Source organism: Passer domesticus, chromosome 2 (genome assembly GCF_036417665.1).
Source record: "Passer domesticus isolate bPasDom1 chromosome 2, bPasDom1.hap1, whole genome shotgun sequence".
NCBI classification, from domain to species: Eukaryota; Metazoa; Chordata; class Aves; order Passeriformes; family Passeridae; genus Passer; species Passer domesticus.
This window is the reverse complement of record NC_087475.1, coordinates 112200805-112223202: the sequence shown is the minus strand read 5'-3', so window position 1 is coordinate 112223202 and position 22398 is coordinate 112200805. Positions and strand designations below refer to the sequence as shown.

The 22398-nt window shown below is 56.3% G+C and overlaps 2 protein-coding genes across 4 annotated transcripts in view; both read left to right on the top strand.

Annotated features, from left to right (window-relative positions):
- Nucleotides 1-11456, top strand: part of CLPB (ClpB family mitochondrial disaggregase) — a 70127-nt gene extending 58671 nt beyond the window's left edge. Inside the window, exons 10-16 of one of the 2 annotated variants that reach the window (XM_064410798.1) lie at nt 2421-2465; nt 4338-4499; nt 6162-6318; nt 8785-8858; nt 9348-9467; nt 9898-10002; nt 10761-11456. In XM_064410798.1, coding sequence (XP_064266868.1) covers nt 2421-2465; nt 4338-4499; nt 6162-6318; nt 8785-8858; nt 9348-9467; nt 9898-10002; nt 10761-11012 — 915 coding nt within the window. In that variant the 3' untranslated portion in view covers nt 11013-11456. The remainder of the gene's footprint in view (nt 1-2420; nt 2466-4337; nt 4500-6161; nt 6319-8784; nt 8859-9347; nt 9468-9897; nt 10003-10760) is intronic. The other variant, XM_064410799.1, reaches the window with a different exon arrangement.
- A 6546-nt stretch (nt 11457-18002) lies between these two features.
- On the top strand, nt 18003-21447 carry PHOX2A (paired like homeobox 2A). 2 transcript variants are annotated; one of them, XM_064410801.1, is made up of 3 exons: nt 18003-18210; nt 19906-20093; nt 21015-21447. In XM_064410801.1, exons 1-3 carry the CDS (start codon nt 18003-18005, stop codon nt 21441-21443), a joined length of 825 nt encoding a protein of 274 aa, XP_064266871.1. In that variant the 3' UTR covers nt 21444-21447. The 2 variants fall into 2 exon arrangements, with proteins under 2 accessions (XP_064266871.1, XP_064266870.1); XM_064410800.1 differs by having other exon boundaries at nt 20928-21447.
- Nucleotides 21448-22398: the final 951 nt, after the last annotated feature.

Here is a 22398-nt window from a genome sequence, read left to right as displayed (position 1 = left end):
TTTTTGCCTCTATTACTAATATCACTGTAAACTGTTAGAAGGATAAAATTTCAGAAATCTGTTTTCCATGTCCCCAGCTCCACCGCTTGTCACATCCTGCCAGTATGGACTGTAGCGATGCAACATTGATTTCCTGCTCAACATTTTAAGTGCTGAAGTGTTTGGTATCCAGAAGCAGTTTGAATTATTTAGTTTGTTACCCAGTGGTTAGATTTTAGAGAAGATGGGTTGGAATTATTTCATGGAGGTGGTGGCTTTGTAGGAGGACACTTCAGTGGTGTCTGGGGTTTCCATTCCATTTTGTTCTATCCTGTCCTATCCTATCCTATCCTATCCTATCCTATCCTATCCTATCCTATCCTATCCTATCCTATCCTGTCTTGTTCTGTCCTGTTCCGTTCCATTCCATTCCATTCCATTCCATTCCATTCCATTCCATTCCATTCCATTCATTTCTAATCTGTTCTTTTCTTTCTATTCTGTTTCTTTCCAATCTATTCCATTCTGTCAATGCTATTCCATTACAATTATTTCAGTCCATTCAATTGCAGTGTATTCTACTCTGTTCTGTTCTATTCCATTCCAATACTCTATTCTATTCCAGTCAAATCCATGCCGTTCCATACCCATCTTCCATTCTAATCTATTCTGTTCCATTCCACACCATTCTGTTCAATCCCAATCTTCCATTCCATTCCATTCCATTCCACTCCATTCCAATGGACTTTTCTTCTATTCCATTTTCTTCCATTCCATTCTGTTACAGTACATTCTCTTCCATGTTTCACATTTAAGCCTCTGCCTACCTGTAAGACGTACTTAGCTCTCTCCCACATGGAGCCAGGGAAAAGAAGGAAAGGCAAGCAGAGCTGTGCATACATTAATCCCTCTTCCCCACATCCTCCAGCAGTGAATGGACACAGTGCAGCAACACATGTAAAAAGACCAAGCTGGAACCAATGCTATAAAACAGCTGTTCTGGTTCATTTTCCTCATGCCTCTATAAATGCCTTCCAGAAGCCATAAATCCTGGATCTAGAGCACCTTCATCCCTGATCCCATACAAGGAACTGCTCCATGGCCAGACATCCAATGGGGAAATCAGTTGAACTCTGAGTGTTGTGTTAATTTGATAGCAGCAGGAATCTGGGGTTTATTAGGAATGAACCAGCTCAGCCGTAGGTCCCCTAATGGGGGATGAGAGGGGGTCATACACCCCACAGGCTCTGATGAGGGCCAGCAATTCACAGGAACTCATGGATTAAGAAAGAAAAACCTGAAACTGTCCCCCTTTCATTTGCAAGACAGAGTTAATTTTTTCCATCTTGCTCTGCCCTGGGCAGTTTGTAGATATTTTAATAATTTTCAGGGAAATTTTTGCATGGGAATATTTTGCCCAGTGAACCTGGGGCTGTCCCATCCCTGAAAGTGTTCAAAACCAGGCTGAATGAGGCTTGGAGCTACTTGGTCTAGTGGAAGGTGTCTCTACCTATGGCAGGAGGGTTGGAATGGAATTGTCCTAAAGGTCCATTCCAACCCAAATCATTCTCTGATTACATTATTTTCCCAGATAACAAATGACAGGACTAGAGGAAACTGCATCAAGTTGCAACAAGCGAGGTTTAGATTAGATATTAGGGAAATTTTTTTTCTGCTTAGCTCTGGAAAAGGCTGACCAGGGCAGTGGTGGAGTCCCCATTCCTGAAGAGATTTAACATGTAGATGTGTGAATGTGGCACTTGGGGACATGGGTTGGTGGTGGGCTTGGCAGTGCTGAGGGAGCAGTTTGGCTCTGTTGTCTCAGAGGGCTGTTCCAACCCAAATGGTTCAGTGATTCTGTTCTCTAATTTTGGGACCCCTGTGTGATGGTGTCCGTGAGTGTGCCATGTACACATGTCCAGGTGTTCCCAGACATGTCTCCTCCACCATGGACAGTGCTTATGTCTGGTTGACTGTGTCCAGGATGATGCTGGGAAGTTGAGGCTCAGCTTCTCCTTGGTCAGCTGCATGAGAGGATCACTGTAGGTCCTTTCCAACTGAAATATTCCTATTCCCTCCCCTTCCCTCTCCCTCTCTTCTTTTCCTTTCCCATCTAGGATATGGATTGCAGCTCCATGATCACAACATTCCGTACCTGCAGTGAATCATCAGCTTTTCAGATGCAAAATGAATACTTAGGCAGAAGCTATAAACTCTCTAACACTATTCTCTGTTGTAGGTGATCACCCACAAGCCTGGTTCACCTCAGCTTTATGATTTTTGCTGGATTTTTGTGGAGGGGTGTTGCATTCTTGTGATTGATTTCTAAAAAGCTGAACCACAAAAATATCTATTTTATTTAGAAAATTGCAGCCCTGTCAGTACTGCTCCAGCTCTGGCAGCGAGCAGATTGATCAAATCTCATCCTAAGTCTCTTGCAGGGTTTCATCAGACTGGACATGTCGGAGTTCCAGGAGAGGCATGAGGTGAGTAAATGGGCTCTGAAGGGAGCAGCTTCAAATTTAATCCTGAAAAAATGGGCATTTTGGTGTGTCAGGGTGGGAGCACAGCAGAACAACAGGAGTTGCTCCAAGTTGTGCATTAAATTGCAAGTAACTTGCCAGAAAGCAAACTGAGTGTTGTGGTTTAGGCACAGTACTCCCCAATTTAGTGCTCCCACTGAGACAGTCCAAACCAGGAGCCTCTGCCTGCTCCCTGCCTCCCCACAGCAGTGGACTGGAGAGGAAAACTGGAGGCTCAAAAGGTAAACATGAGATAACAACAATTTACTGGAAACAGAAATGACATAAGAAAACAAACAAGCAACAATATTAAAAACAAAAGAATGTAAAAGAGAGAGAGAGAGTGATTTACATGCAAAATGCTCACTGACCCAACCCAGGCACAGCCACACTCCCCCAGCCACGCCCTCCACCTCAGAACCAGCTACTTCACGGTATTCCCCATCCTTCTGCTGCTCTTATGTGACCAGAAGGAACCCATTCTCCCCAGAAGACTCCTTTCCCTCCTCTCCAGCATTGAGGTAAGATAGAATATCCTCCAGGTCCTCCTTGCTCCTCCTGGCTGCTGCAAAAATTAACCCTGTCCTGGCTGGAACAAAGACAAATTAGGAGCAGAGACAAAGGAGCAAGGAAAAGTTCAACAACATGTGTCCAGTGCTGTGAATTCCCTTGGGATGGGGTCAGCCCTTGGGGAGAGAGCAGCTGAGAAGAGATGGTGGAATCCAGAGGATCATCTTGAAACCCACAGCCACATGCCCAGGCAGGCACAGCTTACCCCAAACCCCTTATCCCCAAAACATTACTAAGTCCAGTGTGGGATCTTTGCCTCAGCCTACCTTCCATGTAGAAAAGGGGGAGAATCCAGCAGAATACAGGACAGTGGTGCCAAGTCCATCTCTCCCATCACAACTTCTGCCCAATTCTGGTGCCACGGGAAGTCCAAGGTGCCAAGTTTTCTGTGATCCTTGCCAAGGTTACTCCTGGACCTGAGCCCTCCCTTTAGAGGGCTCTGTCTCCCCAAAAAGTAGCAAGGTCCTAGCAATGAGAGTGGTAAAACACTGGGACAGGTTGCCTAGTGAAGCTTTGGCTGCCCCATCCTTGGAAGGGTTCAAGGCCAGATTGAATGGGGCTTGAAGCAACCTGGTGGAGTGGAATGTGTCCCTCTGTATGGCAGCAGGGCTGGCACTACATGGTCCCTCCCAACCCAAACCATTCCATGATTCTGTGATAACAGGCTGTGACTTTGGATGACACTCAGACATGGGTAGATGTAATATGCACCAAGCTATGTGTCAAAAATTGTCATTTTGCCCAAACTTTCCTGTTGTCAAAAATACTATTCTATATAAATTTCTAAATGTTTTTAAAAAACACCATGTCCAGAAGTGATGACATAGAAAAAGTATTTTACTTGTGGCCTCTTCCCACAAAGCCTACTTGTGACTTTGATTCTGCATCAGAACCTCCTGACACTTATAATCCTTTGAATTCTTGCTCTTAAAAGGCTAAAAGGGATGAAAATAGGTCTTGGACATCTCAGACAGGTTGCTCAGACCCTGCATAGCAAATCAGGGCTGGTGCCTTCCCACCTGGCCATTTCTGCTCCTTGGATTCTGCTGGTTTGAGCTCTGGGCAGGGAATTGCTTAATCCTTATTTTGCTTAATTGTTGCTTATTAATCTGATTTTGGGATACCTGGGGTGTGATAGGTGTCACAAAGAACATAGAATTTGTTTTGTCAGCAGCAAAGAGCAGTGGTGGCCTGACAAGCTACCAGAAGGGCTTCATTCCCATTGTCCATGGATCAGCCTTCACCTTTCCTGTTCCTTCCTCCCAGGTGGCAAAATTCATCGGCTCACCACCCGGCTACGTGGGCCATGAAGAGGGTGGGCAGCTCACCAAAAAGCTGAGGCAGTGTCCAAATGCTGTGGTACTCTTTGATGAGGTGGACAAAGCCCATCCTGATGTGCTCACCATCATGCTGCAGCTGTTTGATGAGGTAAATCCACATGAGAGGTTGGAATCAACACAAGAGACATGCAGAAAGCGACAGTGAGGGATGACAGATGGAGGAGTTGGGGTTGTAAGGCACCTTAAAAGCACATGTAGTCCACCCCTCCTGCCATGGGCAGAGACACCTTCAACTAGGTCAGGTTGCTCCAAGCCATGTCCCACCTGGCCTTGAACACTTCCAGGGATGGGGCAGCCACGGCTTCTCTGGCAAGCTGTGCCAGGGCCTTGCCATCCTCACAGGGAAGAATTTCTTCCCAATATCTTACCTAACCCTTCCCCTTTGCAGAGTGAAGCCATTCCCCCTTGTCCTGTCACTCCAGGCCCTTGTCCAAAGTCACTCTCCAGCTCTCTGGTTGATTTTGAAGGTCCCAGTCTGTCCTCAGAGGCCACCAAACTCCAGAGCAACATGCTGGAAGATTTTGAAGGGTTTTTTTTTGTTTTAAGGATTAATAACACCATTTTTCTTGCATAGATCATCAGAGTAGCAGTTCAATGTGAAATCAATTCCTGTACCAGGCACTTGACAGGGCAATAACCCAAATGTTAATCTCAAGCACCCAACAAGGATTTGTGTCATTGTGCTGGATCTCTGCTGTTGGAGATGGATTGAGGAAAGAAACAGCCTGGGGAGATGCTGCTTTTTTCCTTATTTCCCTCTCTTTTTTTATATTATTAATCAAGAGTACTGCTGCTTTGGAAAGGTTCCTGGATTGGTTTGGGGGGCTGAGGATTGATGTCACTTCAGCCGTGGTGGTGCTGGGCAGCCCTGGTTTGCCAGGTGATCAATCCCACAGGGATGAGGAGCTCTGCTACTCAGGTCACTGCTACAGCCATAACCTGGTTATTTGTGGGCTCTGCCAGCCCAAACCACAGCCACAGGCAGGGGCAGGGGCAGGGTTAGGGATGGCATTAGCATTAGTGCTGACCTGAGCCTGGAGCTTGTGTCAGACCTAAAACCATCACAGGGAGGCAGGCAGAGGGTCAAAGGCTGGGCAGCCACACAGTCATGGAATCATTGAGGTTGGAAAAGCCCTCTAAGACCATCAAGTCTAACCCTTCCCTCAACACTGCCAAACCCACCACTAAACCTAAATGCCACATCCAGATGGCTTTTAAATGCCTCCAGGGATGGGGACTCCAACACTGCCCTGGGTAGACTGTGCCAAGGCTGGACAACACTTTCAGGGAAGAAATATTTCCTGATACCAAACCTACACCAGCCCTGGTGCAGCTTAAGGCTGTTGGTTCTTGTGCTGTCCCTTGTTACCTGGGAGGGCCAAGACCTCCATTGCAGATCTGCCTTCTGTCAGGGAGCTGTAGAGAGCAAGAAGTGCCTCCTTCTCTCCAGGCTGGACAAAGACATGGACTGGCCCAACCCTCCTCCTGGCAAGGCATCTCCCAGCACTTCCATCAGTTCTGTCCTGGACAGGGCAGGCTGGGACCATGTGCAGGAGAAGTTCCTGCCATTCATGGAGAGACAAGCACTTCTCCAACCTCATCCTTGCTTCCTTCCACCCCAATCCTTGGGTATCCTTTTAAAATTAAATGCACTCTGGGGAAAAGAGGGACCTATGTTCTTTTTCCTGTGTTTTGGCTATGTCCTCCAGCACCTGCTGACACGGCTGGTGTCATCTTGCTGTTGTTGCAGGGCAGGCTGACAGATGGAAAGGGGAAGACCATTGACTGCAAGGATGCCATCTTCATCATGACCTCCAACGTGGCCAGTGACGAGATTGCCCAGCATGCACTGCAGCTCCGGCAAGAGGCCATGGAGATGAGCAAGAAAAGGATCGCAGAAAACTTAGGTACTGGAGTTTCAGTCTTCAGATCCCTAAAGAGCCTCCCTCCTTCCTCACACACCTTTGACACCAGCTCAGCCATCCCTTGGCAGGGGCACACCCAGACCCTTCAGTCCCCTCTCCACTGGACCCTTCCAAATACCTCCTGCAAAAGACTGTGGCTGGTTCAGGTGCTTATATGAAAGAGGAAAAGTTTTGTTTCCTCTCAGTCCTTCCTGAAAGAGCTTAGTGAATTTTACTTCTCCATGGAATGGGAGCCCTGACCTTACATATCAGGCTCCTGCAGAAAAATTTCCCAAAATGTGAATTAGGTAACAAAAGGGGAATGAGGAGGGCAAGGGCAGCCTTTGAAAATTGAAAATGAACAAGTTGATATGCAATGTCCAGTGCCTTTGCTGGTAACTCTGAGGATATACAGATGGATGGTGATGCTAGCACCAAGGACTGTCCCTGTCAGGCAGTGTTTGTCACACAGAGCAGAGGAAAAGCCTGTTTCCATCAGGTGCTGCTGTGCTTGTGGATAACCAGGATAACATGGACAGTGACTGCATCCCTTCTTTTCTCATCAGTTTTTAAAAAACTTACTCTGGGGTTTTTAAGATCCTTTTATGATCTTAATTGTCTGAATGCTGCATCTTCCTCAAGGTATCCAGCAGCCTGTGCCATCTCAGATACATCATATTCCTGCATCAGCTCCACAGGAGCAGGAAAAAACGTTGGATTTTGAAAATAGATCTAATCTATTTTCCAGCTTCTTTCTCCCAGTCTCTTCCTTTTACTTTGGAGAAGTGGCTGTCGACACTGGCTTAATTCAGAATCTTTAGACTTCAATCAGGCTGGGTAAAGGACAAAACACATCGTCAACTGAACCTTCCAGAATAACATTTGAAAATGCCAAACGTTTCCCTGCTCAGTGAGGAGAGCATTGAATTTTAATTTCTGGGACAGTACAGCTGCAGCAGGAGAGGAGCTGGGGAGGGCATTTGGGCACAGCAGCTGCCCTCAGTTGGGTTTCAAGGAGCTCCTGCCCATTTTCTGAGCTCTCAGTGTGGAGATGCCATGGCAGGAAGTCACTAAAGTGCCTGGCAGGCAGATAAATGGGAAGATAAAGGGAAGGAGCAGATTCCCCAGTGGGCTCTGCATCTAGCAGTGGCAGCAGCAGATATTACATGTGGGAAGTGGGAATGCTGGTAGCAGTGCTGGGTCCTCTACCTTTCCAGCTCTCCTCTGCCAAAACACTGGGACTTCCTTGCCCAAGAGAGAGGGGTTGGAACTGGATCAGGTGATTCCAGAGCACCCTGCACCACTTTGGGCATTAGGGGGAACCTCCTCACTCCCTACAACTGCCTGAACAGAGGGTGTAGCCAAGTGGGCATCAGGGTGTTCTTCCAGGTAACAGGTGACAGGCAAGAGGAAACAGTCTCAGTTTATGCCAGGAGAGGTTTAGGTTGGATATTGGGAAAATTTACTCCCCAAAAGTGTTGTCCAGCCATGGCACAGGCTGCCCCGAGCAGTGGTGGAGTTCCCACCCCTGGGGGGATTTAAAAGATATGTGGATGTGGAACTTGGGAACGGTTTAGTTGTGTATGTGGGCTTGGCAGTGCTGGGAGAACACTTAGACTCAGAGGGCTTTTCCAACCTAAACTGCCTATCAAGTGGAACCTGAGAACCCCTTCTGCCACTGCTGCTGAGGGGCAGCAATCTTCATCAAGGCTGCAAAGCTGAGACAGGGTCCCAGCACCCAGCATGGCTCTGTGTCCCCTGCCTGCCCTGCCCTGCCTGCCAGGATCCAATCCAGAGCACAGAATCTGTCTCCCTGTGAGCACCCTGGTGTCCAACAGCACATGGAGGTGAATGAGTGTGGAGTGGGTGAAGCTGTGGGAAGAACTGGGATGATGAAGACAAAGAGAAAGACAGCACTGGGAGGAAGAAGGGTGATGCTGCAGCCAAGCATCCAGAGTGGCTGGGAGCCTGGATTTGAGAGCAGCCAGACCCTGGCTCCATCTGCAGTCAGCAGAGGGAAGTAGGACTGCAGCCTGAGCAGTGCTGCAGGCACCTTGAGCATGAGTTTGGTGGTTGCTGGAGAGACTGTAGGCTCTTTCATTTCTCACAGCCCCAGAGGGCCAGTGTGCTCTGTGTGGCTGCTCTGGAGCCCAGCTGGGCACTTCAGCTTCCCAAAACCTCTGGGAGCAACTCCTGTGGGCACAAAGCAGGGAGCAGAGGCAGATCCAGGGCTCTTTTCCTCTTCAAGGAAGCCACATCAGCATAGGATGTTCCCCTGGAGCACCACAGGACCCAGAACTGCTGTCCAAGTGCAGGGACACCACACTGCCAAAGCAAACTGCTGGCATGTGGCGATCCCAGGTCTGTCCTGCAGTACCCCCCAGACCCTTCCTTGCCCTCAGCTCCAGCTCATCCAGACAGAGATGAAGCCACTGTCCCTACTGACACCCCCCTCCACCTTTCTTCCAGAGGATGTCCAGATGACTGACAAGATCACCATTTCCAAGCAGTTCAAGGAAAAGGTTATTCGCCCCATCTTGAAGGTATGGACAATGTTTTCATGGCTCCAATTTCAGGTGTCCTGAGCTTTGGTCCCAGACTCCTTCCCTGTGTTTCTCTACCAGCTGTGAGAGAAAGGATGTAACCCCACTAAAAATGTTGGAGAAGTCAAAGCCCAGCAGAAATAAATCACAGCTTCTTTACTCTTGGAGTGGAGCCACGGTGCACTCACCGTGGGGGACTCAGGGGACTCAGGACAGGAAGTGCTGCAGTGTGGTTTGGGTGTTCTCTGTCCTCCCAAGGTCAGGAAAACCTGACTGCAGTGACATCCCCATGACCTTCAGTTTCTTTAAGATGTTTCTGAAGCACCTCAGGATGCTGTCCAGCTCCATGGCGTGGGGGTTGGATGGCTGTTGGGAGGCTGTGGGAGGTGGGATGATCCCTGAGGAGCTCCTTAGGCAATGCCACTCTCACTGCTGCTCCCGTCAGGGTCACCATCCCTCCCCTGCTGACCTCCTCCCTTGTTCTTGCAGGCTCACTTCAGACGGGATGAATTCTTGGGCAGGATCAATGAAATTGTCTATTTTCTCCCTTTTTGCCACTCGGAGCTCATCCAGCTGGTCAACAAGGAGCTCAATTATTGGGCCAAAAAGGTAAAAAAAATCAGTGGCTTTAGAGGAGACTTCTCAGAGTAATTCTGGAAGAAATCACTTCTGGAGCATCTGCCCTGGGGTAAAGATACACAATGATGTGTGTCTTAACCATCATCATACAAGCTGTTGAACTTGGGGTGCTGGGGAGAGTTGGGACCTGTGGGAGCAGCAGAGCTGGTTCCTCTTGGACTGCAGCAGGGATGAGCTCCAGGCTGCCTTCATAGATGTCATTTGTGTGGTTGGTCTTTGCACATCTGAGCTCTCTGAGGGCTAAATGGGATTTTGGGGTTCCTTTGTTATGGAAGAACTGGTGGAGCTCAGCCCTTCTCAGCACCCCAGTGCAGCATCCTCGCTGCTCAAGGAGAAGGGTGCCAGGCTTGCTGGGGAACATCCATAATTCTTCTTCCTTTTCCTTCCCTCCCTCTGGCAGGCCAAGGCAAGGCACAACATCACACTGCTGTGGGACAGGGAGGTCATGGACGTGCTGGCTGATGGCTACAACCTTCACTATGGCGCCCGCTCCATCAAACACGAGGTGAACACAAGAGGGGAGTTGGGGTGAAGGTCATGTCACCTCCAGCCCCACTGCCCAGGGAGAGCCAGAAGTGGAAAGGCATCAAAAGAGAGATGGAGTCACTGGAGCAAATGCAGAGGATGTCATGGAGATGCTCTGAGGGCTGTAGGCCCTCTGCTCTGGAGACAGGCTGGGAGAGCTGGGGATGTTCATCCTGAACAAGAGAAGGCTCTGGGGAGACCCTTCCAGTGCCTGAAAGGGCTCCAAGACAGCTGCAGACAGACTTTGGACAAAGGAGTAATAAATTAAGGGAGAATGGCTTCAAACTGCAAGAGGGCAGGGTTAGCTGGGATATTGGAAAGAAATTCTTCCCTATGAGGGTGGTGAGGCTCTGATACAGATTGCCCAGAGATTCTGGGGCAGCCTCATCCCTGAAGTGTTCATTGCCAGGTTGGACGTGGCTTGGAGCAACCTGGTCTAGAGGAAGGTGTTCCTGCCCATGGCAGGGGGGTGTGAAATGTTAGCAAACTTTAAAAAGTCCTTTTCAACCCAAACCCTTTCATGATTTCATTTCTGTGTGAGTCCAACTGTCCTCATCTCTGGGGAGATGTCTGTGGTCTTGTGGAGGAAGTGGCACACCCACACTCCAGAGACAGGGAATAAGTGGGATGAAGAAAAGGTTGCATGATTTTGCACTAGCAGAGGGTGGGAAGGAGCTAGCAGTCTCCATGGGAGACTTTCCACAGGGTTTTCCTGACAGAATCTGGTCTGTGCCTCAGGTGGAGCGGCGCGTGGTGAACCAGCTGGCAGCTGCCTACGAGCAGGACCTGCTGCCACAGGGCTGCACCCTCAGGATCATCGTGGAGGACTCCAACAAGCAGCTGCTGAAAACCACAGAGGGCTCTTCCTCCAGCACAGAAAAATCCAAGGTGCCAACCCTGCGGCTGGAGATCGTAGAGAAGGACCGCAAGGCCCGGAAACTGGAGATCCAGGCACCACTGAACCCCAAAAACATCACCTACTTCTTGTAGGCAGCGCTGGGCGCTCACAGTGACAATAAAACCCCCCAAGAGCTGGAGCGAGCGGTGTCAGAGAGGGCAGAGGCACAGCCCTGCCACCGCTGGGCACGGACACGGGCACGGACACGGGCACGGGCAGGAGCTGCCCTGGGATGGGCCTGGAGGGCTCCAGGGGTGCAGCTGTGTGTGTGACAAGGTGCCCTGGTGCCATTCAGGGCTGGGGCAGTGGATGGTCCTGGGGTTTCGCAGGGTGATGGGAATTTTTTAAGGAAGGGGGAAGCAAATTGTGGACCATGCGGGAGCCGGGATGAATTTGTCATTCCCATGGGAAGGGGCTTGCTGGGTCAGCTGGGCTGGCAAGGTGAGGAGTGGGAACTGAGAGTATAAAAGCCACCAGGCACATGCTCTGTATTGTCCCCATTTCTTTGTGGCAATAAACATGCCATGTGCACCCAACCTTTTGTGTCCCCAGAAGGAGCAGCTATTGAGATCACCACCCTCATCCCAGGGCACTCCTGGGTCTCCTGCTCATCACCAGGAGCCAGGAATGTCACCAAGAGTGGGGAATACCACTGGGAGCTGGGACCCGCTGTCACATCTCCCCAGCCCAGCCAGGCGACATCCTGGTGCAAACCCCTTGCTGAATCTTTTTCTCATGACCTTCTTCCAGGAAATATTTAATATCTCAAGTGGAGCTGAGCTGTCCAAGTTTCTCCCATGTCCCGTGGGGGCTCCTTCAGGGAGCTGCTCTTGGTGAAATAGGAGACATGGTCACTACTGGGGTCACCCCAGACAGGGTTTCCAAGAGTAGAACGTGAAATACATATGGAAATCCAACCTTCCCAGGATTAATGAACCCCAGGTCACTGTCCCTTGGGATGCAGATAGGATCCCCATCCCCCTGTTACCCCCTACCCTGATGTCCCCAGGAGGGTTTGGTTCTGCTGCTGGTTCCTGTCTTCCAGGGATACAAGGAGGGTTGGTGGGGGATTCCGTGAACCCTCTTCCTATCCCAGTAGCCTTTTTCCTGGCTTTATGCCAGAGGTTGGAGCAGGATTCCATCCCTGGAGGGTTTGGGAGGTCACCAGGCTCTGCTGGAGCCTCCTAAGGTCAGACTGAGTTCCACAGGTGCACACAGGTGTGCAGCGAGGTCTGCATGTGTGTGCAGGGAAGCACGACGGTGTAACCCCGGGTGTGCTCAGCCGTGTGCTCCTCCGGTGTCCCAGGGTGCAGGCGTGCCTGCCCTGCCATGCTGGGCCACGGCGTGTCACCGTGCTGTGCCACCACACCGTGCTGTGCCATCTCACTGCTGTGCCATCTCACTGTGCTGTGCCATCTCACTGCTGTGCCATCTGGCTGTTCTGTGCCATCTCACTGCAGTGCCATCTCACTGCTGTGCCATCTCACCGTGCTGTGCCATCTCACCGTGCTGTGCCATCTCACTGTGCTCTGCCATCTCACTGCTGTGCCATCTCACCGTGCTGTGCCATCTCACCATGCTGTGCCATCTCACTGTGCTGTGCCATCTCACTGTGCTCTGCCATCTCACTGCTGTGCCATCTCACCATGCTGTGCCATCTCACTGTGCTGTGCCATCTCACTGCTGTGCCATCTCACTGTGCTGTGCCATCTCACTGCTGTGCCATCTCACCGTGCTGTGCCATCTCACCATGCTGTGCCATCTCACTGTGCTCTGCCATCTCACTGCTGTGCCATCTCACCGTGCTGTGCCATCTCACCATGCTGTGCCATCTCACTGTGCTGTGCCATCTCACTGCTGTGCCATCTGACTGTGCTGTGCCATCTCACTGTGCTGTGCCATCTCACTGCTGTGCCATCTCACTGTGCTGTGCCATCTCACTGCTGTGCCATCTCACTGTGCTGTGCCATCTCACCGTGCTGTGCCATCTCACTGCTGTGCCATCACACTGCTGTGCCATCTCACTGTGCTGTGCCATCTCACTGCTGTGCCATCTCACCGTGCTGTGCCATCTCACCGTGCTGTGCCATCTCACTGCTGTGCCATCTCACCGTGCTGTGCCATCTCACTGCTGTGCCATCTCACCGTGCTGTGCCATCTCACCGTGCTGTGCCATCTCACTGCCGTGCCATCTCACTGTGCTGTGCCATCTCACTGCTGTGCCATCTCACTGTGCTGTGCCATCTCACTGCTGTGCCATCTCACTGCTGTGCCATCTCACCGTGGTGTGCCATCTCACTGCTGTGCCATCTCACTGCTGTGCCATCTGACTGTGCTGTGCCATCTCACTGCTGTGCCATCTCACTGCTGTGCCATCTCACTGCTGTGCCATCTCACTGTGCTGTGCCATCTCACTGCTGTGCCATCTCACCGTGGTGTGCCATCTGACTGTGCTGTGCCATCTCACTGTGCTGTGCCATCTCACTGCTGTGCCATCTCACTGCTGTGCCATCTGACTGTGCTGTGCCATCTCACCGTGCTGTGCCATCTCACTGCTGTGCCATCTCACCGTGCTGTGCCATCTGACTGTGCTGTGCCATCTCACTGTGCTGTGCCATCTCACCATGCTGTGCCATCTCACCGTGGTGTGCCATCTCACCGTGCTGTGCCATCTCACTGTGCTGTGCCATCTCACTGCTGTGCCATCTGACTGTGCTGTGCCATCTCACTGCTGTGCCATCTCACTGCTGTGCCATCTGACTGTGCTGTGCCATCTCACCGTGCTGTGCCATCTCACTGCTGTGCCATCTGACTGTGCTGTGCCATCTCACTGTGCTGTGCCATCTCACTGCTGTGCCATCTGACTGTGCTGTGCCATCTCACTGTGCTGTGCCATCTCACTGCTGTGCCATCTCACTGTGCTGTGCCATCTCACCGTGCTGTGCCATCTCACTGTGCTGTGCCATCTCACTGTGCTGTGCCATCTCACTGCTGTGCCATCTCACCGTGCTGTGCCATCTCACCGTGCTGTGCCATCTCACTGCCGTGCCATCTCACTGTGCTGTGCCATCTCACTGCTGTGCCATCTGACTGTGCTGTGCCATCTCACTGTGCTGTGCCATCTCACTGCTGTGCCATCTCACTGTGCTGTGCCATCTCACTGCTGTGCCATCTCACTGTGCTGTGCCATCTCACCGTGCTGTGCCATCTCACTGCTGTGCCATCACACTGCTGTGCCATCTCACTGTGCTGTGCCATCTCACTGCTGTGCCATCTCACCGTGCTGTGCCATCTCACCGTGCTGTGCCATCTCACTGCTGTGCCATCTCACCGTGCTGTGCCATCTCACTGCTGTGCCATCTCACCGTGCTGTGCCATCTCACCGTGCTGTGCCATCTCACTGCCGTGCCATCTCACTGTGCTGTGCCATCTCACTGCTGTGCCATCTCACTGTGCTGTGCCATCTCACTGCTGTGCCATCTCACTGCTGTGCCATCTCACCGTGGTGTGCCATCTCACTGCTGTGCCATCTCACTGCTGTGCCATCTGACTGTGCTGTGCCATCTCACTGCTGTGCCATCTCACTGCTGTGCCATCTCACTGCTGTGCCATCTCACTGTGCTGTGCCATCTCACTGCTGTGCCATCTCACCGTGGTGTGCCATCTGACTGTGCTGTGCCATCTCACTGTGCTGTGCCATCTCACTGCTGTGCCATCTCACTGCTGTGCCATCTGACTGTGCTGTGCCATCTCACCGTGCTGTGCCATCTCACTGCTGTGCCATCTCACCGTGCTGTGCCATCTGACTGTGCTGTGCCATCTCACTGTGCTGTGCCATCTCACCATGCTGTGCCATCTCACCGTGGTGTGCCATCTCACCGTGCTGTGCCATCTCACTGTGCTGTGCCATCTCACTGCTGTGCCATCTGACTGTGCTGTGCCATCTCACTGCTGTGCCATCTCACTGCTGTGCCATCTGACTGTGCTGTGCCATCTCACCGTGCTGTGCCATCTCACTGCTGTGCCATCTGACTGTGCTGTGCCATCTCACTGTGCTGTGCCATCTCACTGCTGTGCCATCTGACTGTGCTGTGCCATCTCACTGTGCTGTGCCATCTCACTGCTGTGCCATCTCACTGTGCTGTGCCATCTCACCGTGCTGTGCCATCTCACTGTGCTGTGCCATCTCACTGTGCTGTGCCATCTCACTGCTGTGCCATCTCACCGTGCTGTGCCATCTCACTGTGCTGTGCCATCTCACTGCTGTGCCATCTCACTGTGCTGTGCCATCTCACTGCCGTGCCGTATTGTGCTGTGTCATGCCAGGCCAGGTCACACCGTGTCATGCCGAGCCACACCACCCTGTACCACGCTGTCCCATTACACACTGTGCCACCCTCTGCCGTGCCACATCCCACCATGCCAAGCTGTGCCAACCCCACGGATCGCAGCCCCACAGGCGGGAGCCAGGGCCACGTGGGCCCTCCACAGCCCTTTGAGGTGGTTTTCGTGGTGCCAGTAGAGGTAAATGGGCTTCCACTGCCAGGAAGAGCCTGGGAGCATGGGATCTGGAAGGGGATCTGGAAGAAGAATCCTCTTTGGCTGTGCCAGACACATTGAGTTCACATCTGAACCTCATGCTGGCACCCAGTCCAGTCAGGGCACAGGGTGCCACCAGCGTGGGGGCTCAGGACACACTGGAGCACCCCGGCTTTGTCCCCAGGAACAATGTGGCAGGGAACAGAGGCCTCCTGCAACGCTGGGAGCAGCTGTGGGGCTGGGGGACCCACCAGGACACATAACCTGGGGGACTCCATGGGGCGGTGAAGGCTGGAGAGTGTGGGAGATACGGCAGTGAGGAGGTGGGCGCTGTCATCCCAACCAAGCTGGGTGAGTTTGGGGTGTGATCAGAGGGGATCTTGTAGAGGGGTTCCATCAGAGGGGGTCCACCCATCACTGGGTCCCATTCAAGGAGTCCCATTGGAAGGAGTCTCCCATCAGACAGGGGTCCCATCAGGACAGTTCCTTTGGAGCTGTTCTGTCATAAGGGATCCCCTTGGAGAGGGTCCTATCACAGCCCCCCCGCCCAGCTCTGGAGGGACCCGGATCCACCAGGCACATGGACACATCTCCAAGCCTGCAGGCAGCTCCCAGCACACAGTGGGATGGAGTGATGGAGTCCCTGTGCCCATCTCCGCCACTGCTCAGCCCTGCCCGCTGCCAGTGCTTTCCCTTTCGGGAGCAGGGGGAGCCAAGCTTTACCCACCCCCATCGGGCAGCACCGGGACAGCTGGGCCACTGCCAGCACCCATCTCCCTTCATCCGCCACAGCCCGCAGGGATCACCCACGTCCCACGGGAGCCGCGGGGACACGGGTCAGCTCCCCGGCTCTGCCCCAGCTGCTCCGCATCCCGCTGCCCTCCGTGTTCCACCCCTCTGCTCTCCCCCTGCCTCTCCCTCCTCCTCCTCCTCGCCCTCCCGGCTCTGCCCGTCTCTGGGTAGCACCAGCAGCTCCTTGCGTGGCAGATTGCTGCCTAATTAGTTTAGAGGGAAAACTTAATTGAATTAACTTTTCACAGCTCCAGCAGCCCGACAGTGGGGCCTCGCTCCGCGCCAGCCCCACGCCCTGATCGAATTAACTTGTTTAGCAACCTGCCCGCTCCGGCCGCGCAGCTGGGCTGGGCGCGGGGGGGCAGCGCCGGCACCCACCGGGGCCGGGGCTCAGCCGGGGGAAGCGGGGGCTGTTCCCGGGGAACCGAGCCCAGCAGGGAGCGGGACCCTTTGTGCCCGAGATGTGGGGCAGAACGCAGGACGGGCACGGGGCAGGGCATGGGACAAGAGATGGGGCAAAACGTGGGGCGGGACACAAGACCAGGTACCGGGCAAAACACGGGGCAGCACGCCCGGCAGGAAATGGGCAACGACACAGTTTAGGACAGGAGATGGGACAAGAATATAGGGGAGAAGGTGGGACAGGATGATTCGAACCGATCCCACAGGACCCAGCCAGAGTCCGTTCCTCCCCCACCCCCCGGTCCCCTGGGGGACCCAAAGCCCTTCATTGGGCACAATTAGACTTTTAAATCCTCTTTAGTGAAAGTGTTTGTCTTGAAAATGTCCCAAATCCCGCCAAATCCTCCCGCATCCCCCCTCCCCACATGCCCCTCTGGTGCCGCTGAAAGGGGCGAAAGCCTTTGCCTTGGTCCCTGCAGGGCGGTGGGGGGATGGGGTGCTTTGAAATTCATCCGGGCTGAAAACTGGGGAGGGGGATTGTAAAGGCCAGAGCCCCCCGAGGAGAGAGGGGTGGGCCTGGGTACCCCTCCAGGGCCGCCTGCTTCCCCGGGCACCCAGGGGCGGCGGAGGCACCCAGGGAGAGGGTGCGGTGGCGTGTTCGCCCTCCTGCACCCGGGATGCTCAGCCCCAGAGGCATGGCACGGCACGGCATGGCATGGCATTGCGACAGGGAGGGAGATGGGGATCAGGATGGAGACGCACACAGGATGGGATAGGGATGGGGACAGGGACAGGACCGAGGGATGCGATTGGGATGGGATGGGATGGGATGGGATGGGATGGGATGGGATGGGATGGCATGGCATGGCATGGCATGGCATGGCATGGCATGGCATGGCATGGCATGGCATGGCGATGGGATGGCGATGGGATGGCGATGGGGACAGGGATGATACAGAAGGATGGGGACACGGGGGGAATGTCCAAGCGCTGGCCCCAGAGCAGGCCGGCCGAGTGCTGCCCGGGGGCGCCCAGGGGCCGCTGTCCCCCCAGCCCCAGCCCCGAAGTGGCGGCTGCCGCGTCGGTCCGAGCTGGGGGGTGCCTGCGCCCACGAAGGGTTAAGGGGGGCGGGGGGCTGAGGGGAGGGGGGTGTCGGCTCCGCCCGCTCCCGCCGTCCCCGGGAGATATTGTCATGCAAAAGCCCCCGGCGAGCGCAGCCTTTGTCCGCGCTCCCCCCGCCGGTATATTAACGGGCCGGGGCGGCGGCGGTGGCGGGGGCGGGCGGGGGCCCGGCGGGCAGGAGGCGGCGGGGACGGGCGGGCGGCAGCCGGGGCCGCACCGGGCTCGCCATGGACTACTCCTACCTCAACTCCTACGAGTCCTGCGTGGCCGCCATGGAGGCGAGCTACGAGTTCAGCCCCTGCAGCCAGGCGGGCTCCTTCCAGTACAGCCCCATGCGGGGGGGCTTCGGGCCTGCGCCCGCCTGCGCCCCCCTCGCCTCCGCCAGCTGCGCCCTGGGCGCCCTCCGCGACCACCAACCCTCGCCCTACTCGGCAGGTAAGGGAGAGGGACCCCTGCCCGCCGGGGCAGCCCGGGACGGGCGTGAGGGAGCGGCCGCGCCGTCGGGGCTGGCCGGGATCGGAACGGGCGGGGGACCGGGGCCAGCGGGGCTCGGGACCGGCGGCTGCCGGGGATGTCAGGGCTCGCTGCCGTCGGCTGCCGGAGCCGTCGGTCTCCTGTACCGTCAGCGTTCGATGCCGTCGGTGCCCGGTACTGTTGGCTCCCGGAGCCGCCGCTGCCCCGTACTGTCAGAACTCGATGCCGACCGTGCCCGTTGCTGCCGGCTCCCGGTAGCGCCGGTGCCCGATCCCACCAGTTCCCGGTACCGTTGTTGTGCAGTACCGTCAGTGCTGTCGGCGCCGATAGCATCGGTTCCCGGTGCCGACAGTGCCCGTTATTGCCCGTTCCCGGTGCCGCTGGTGCCCGGCACTGTCAGGATTGGTAACCATCGGTTCCAGGTACCGTTGGCGACCGATACCACCGGTTCCCAGTGACCCCAGTGCCCAACACCGTTAGTGCTCGATGCCGCCGGCTCCGGGAACTGTCTGTTCCCGGTGCCGCCAGTGCCCGTTTCTGCCCGTTCCCGGTGCTGTCGGTTCTCGGTACCGCCAGTGCACGCTGCCACTAGTGCCCGGTGCCGCCCGTTCCCGCCGGTGCTCGGCATTTCGTGCTCGGCATTTCACGCTCGATGCCGTCGGTAACGGCTGCTGTCGGTCCTCGGTGCCGTCGTTCCCCATGACATCGATTCCCGGCGCTGTGGACTCCTGGCACTATCGGTGCTGGGTCCCACCGGTTCCCGGTGCTGCCGGTGCTCGAAGCCCAGGCTGGCCCTGCCTGACTCGCTCCCCACCGCCCCCCGTCCCGGCTCCCCCAGCCCGCTTCCGCCGGTGGGGATGAACCCTCCCAAGCACGGCCGCGGATCCCGGGGATCCCCGGAGCTGTGGCGGCCCCGGAGCGGGGCTGGGGAAGGTCCCCGCCGCTGGAAACCCGCTCCCCGCCCCGCATTCGTTGCCCCCGCGGAGGCGCTGCGTGTGGTTGTGCCGACAACGAAGGAGCTGCGGGTCGGTACCGCAGCGGCACCGCAGTGCCCCGCCAGCCCTGCCCCTGCCCCAGGCCCCGGTCCCGCCGAACGAACGAACGAACGAACGGGGCCGGGGGCGCAGCGGCGGCGGCGATCCAGCCCTGCCCTCGTCCCTCCCGCCCTGCCCGCGGAGTCCTGCTGGTTCATCCTGCCCCGTCCGTCCTGCCCGCTCCATGCCCTGATTCATCCTGCCCCGGTCTACCCCTTCTCGGTTCACCCCAGCCCAGTTTGTCCTTCCCGGTTCATCTATCCTTTGCCGATTCCTCTGCCCAGTGCATCCCCCTGCCCGTTTATGTATTCCCCGTCTATTTCTTCCTATGTCATCCTTGTTCAATCCTTCCCTGCCCTTTCCTTCCCTTCCTGGTTCATCCGTACCCAGTTCATCCTTCCCTATTCATCTATCCCTGGCCAGTGTCCCCTGCCCAGTCCATCCGTGCCCGATCCATCCGTGCCCGATCCATCCCTGCCCAGTGTCTCCCGCCTGGTGCATCCCTTCTCGGTCCTCCCCTCCTGCTCCATCCCTGCCTGATGCTCCCTGCCCAGGTATCCCCCAGTGTCCACCACAGTCCCCCCACTGTACCGGCTCTCTTGACTCCCCGTTTCCCTCCCAGTTCCCTACAAATTCTTCTCGGACCCGTCGGGCATCAACGAGAAGCGGAAGCAGCGGCGGATCCGGACGACATTCACCAGCTCGCAGCTGAAGGAGCTGGAGCGGGTCTTTGCCGAGACTCACTACCCCGACATCTACACCCGAGAGGAGCTGGCCCTCAAGATCGACCTCACCGAGGCACGGGTGCAGGTCAGCTCCGGGGAGGGAGGAGGGGCTGGGGAGCTGGGGATGGAAGGCTCTAATCCCACTGGAGCAGGGACCCTGGCCGTGGGACGCTGCTGCTCTGCTCCCCGCGTTGGCAGGAAGGGACTTGGCCTTGGCACTAGCGCAGTCGGGGTCACACTGTTGTCACAGCCTTGCTCTGCTGGGAGCTGGGGGGACAGCCTGACTCCCAGCAGAGTGCGGGCGTTGGTTCGTGCCACAGCACCATCCCTGTCACTAATGATTTAGTCCAGCCCCGAACACCTTGGGGTTGGTGGGAGTCCAAGAAGGACAGAGGGTGGCCCTTTGTGGCTGCAGGTCCCTTGTGGGTCCCCTGTGTCAGTGCAGAGCCAGAACAGACACAGACCCCTCCTTTGTGAGTCTGTGTCAGTGCAGAGCCGTCTTTGTGGGGTCCTTCTGTGTGGGACTCCCCCCATGTCAGTGAATACCCCCTTTTGTGGCTTCAGACCCCCTCGGTGAGTGCAGACACCCCCTTTGTGAGAACATTTGTCCCCATAGGAATGTAGGGACACATAGGACTGGGGATCCTGTCCCCCTCCCTCCGGGGGGATGGTGAGTGAGGTGTGGACCCCAGTGCTGGCAGCATGGGGAGCTGGGGGTGGGCTCTGGCCGCACCAGGTGCCGGTGTGGGTGCGGTGTGACCATGTCCCCATCCCATTTCCCTCCCCTGCCAACACCGGAGCACATGCCACCGCCCGGCGTCAGCCTCACAAATCTACATTTTTGTGGATACACGGATCCCTCTGGTGATGTGGAAGACATTTCCCCCAGGGAATGGAGGGTTGTGAAGCCCACCCGGAGCCTGGGAGGGCTGCCTACACCCACAGGCTCCCCGAAGCCCCAGGGACCGTGGCCAGGGGTGCTCCCACCCCCTCCATCCCCCTCCAGGTGTGGTTCCAGAACCGTCGAGCCAAATTCCGCAAGCAGGAGCGCGCGGCCAATGCCAAAGGTGCCAGCGGCACCGGCAGCACCGGGAAGAAGTCGGAGCCACGCTCCTCCTCGGAAGACGACGAATCCAAGGAATCCAACTGCAGCCCGACTCCAGACAGCACGGCGTCCCTGCCAGCCGCTGCCATCGGCAGCCCCGGTGGCAGCCTGAGCCCCAGCCCCGGCGCGGGGGCACCCCTGGGACCCGGCCATGCCCCCCAGCCCCTCAAGGCACCCCTCTGGGCAGGGGTGGGCGGTGGCAGCGGTGCCCCCAACACGGCCGAGCTGCTGAAGGCCTGGCAGCCCACCGAGGCTGTGCCGGGACCCTTCTCCGGCGTCCTCTCCTCCTTCCATCGGAAACCAAACGGCATCAAGACAAACCTCTTCTGATCGCTGAGCCACCGGATCCGGCTGCCCCCCAGACCCCCCTCGGCCCCCACCCTGCACCCTCCACCCGCCGCCCCCGCCACGGACCCAGCCACGGTGCTTCAGCGAACGGGCAGGGGCAGCAGGGACCGGCCCCCGCCGCCCCCCGGACCCGGCGCTGATGGGGCGGACCCGGAGCGGGGGCAGCTCCCACCCACACCCGTGGGTGCTGTGGCACCGTGGGGGTGCCAGGCGGGGGACACCCCCCGTGCTCAGCCAGCGCGCCCCCGGCAGCGCCTTTGGCTCTGGGGGCTCCCGGTGCACTCCAGGGGTGGGGCAGATGGGGGGCTCCCCACAGCACTGTGGGTGCCCCCGCCCCAGGAGACGCCCCCTCAATGATCTGTGCCGCTGGGCTGGGGGCGAGGAAGCACTTTATGGGGGGCCCCTGGGGTCCACGGGCTGGGCAGTGCCGGGGACTCCGTATGGAGACGCCCCTTGGCGTGGGGAGGAGTTGATGTCACCCAGATCCTGCCTGCTGCCATGGACTCCCCCCAGCTGCGCCCTGGCACAGGAACACACACCCCGCCCCCGGAGACTGGGGGGGTTCAGCAATCCCAGGGCTGGGGTTCAGCTCTCCAGGGCTGGGGTTCAGCAATCCCAGGGCTGGGGTTCAGCTCTTCAGGGCTGGGGTTCAGCTCTTCAGGGCTGGGGTTCAGCACTGAGCAGAGCTGGGGTTCAGTAGTGCAGGGCTGGGGTTCAGTAGTGCAGGGCTGGGGTTCAGCAATCCCAGGGCTGGGGTTCAGCTCTCCAGGGCTGGGGTTCAGCAATCCCAGGGCTGGGGTTCAGCTCTCCAAGGCTGGGGTTCAGCACTGAGCAGAGCTGGGGTTCAGTAGTGCAGGGCTGGGGTTCAGTAGTGCAGGGCTGGGGTTCAGCAATCCCAGGGCTGGGGTTCAGCACTGAGCAGGGCTGGGGTTCAGCT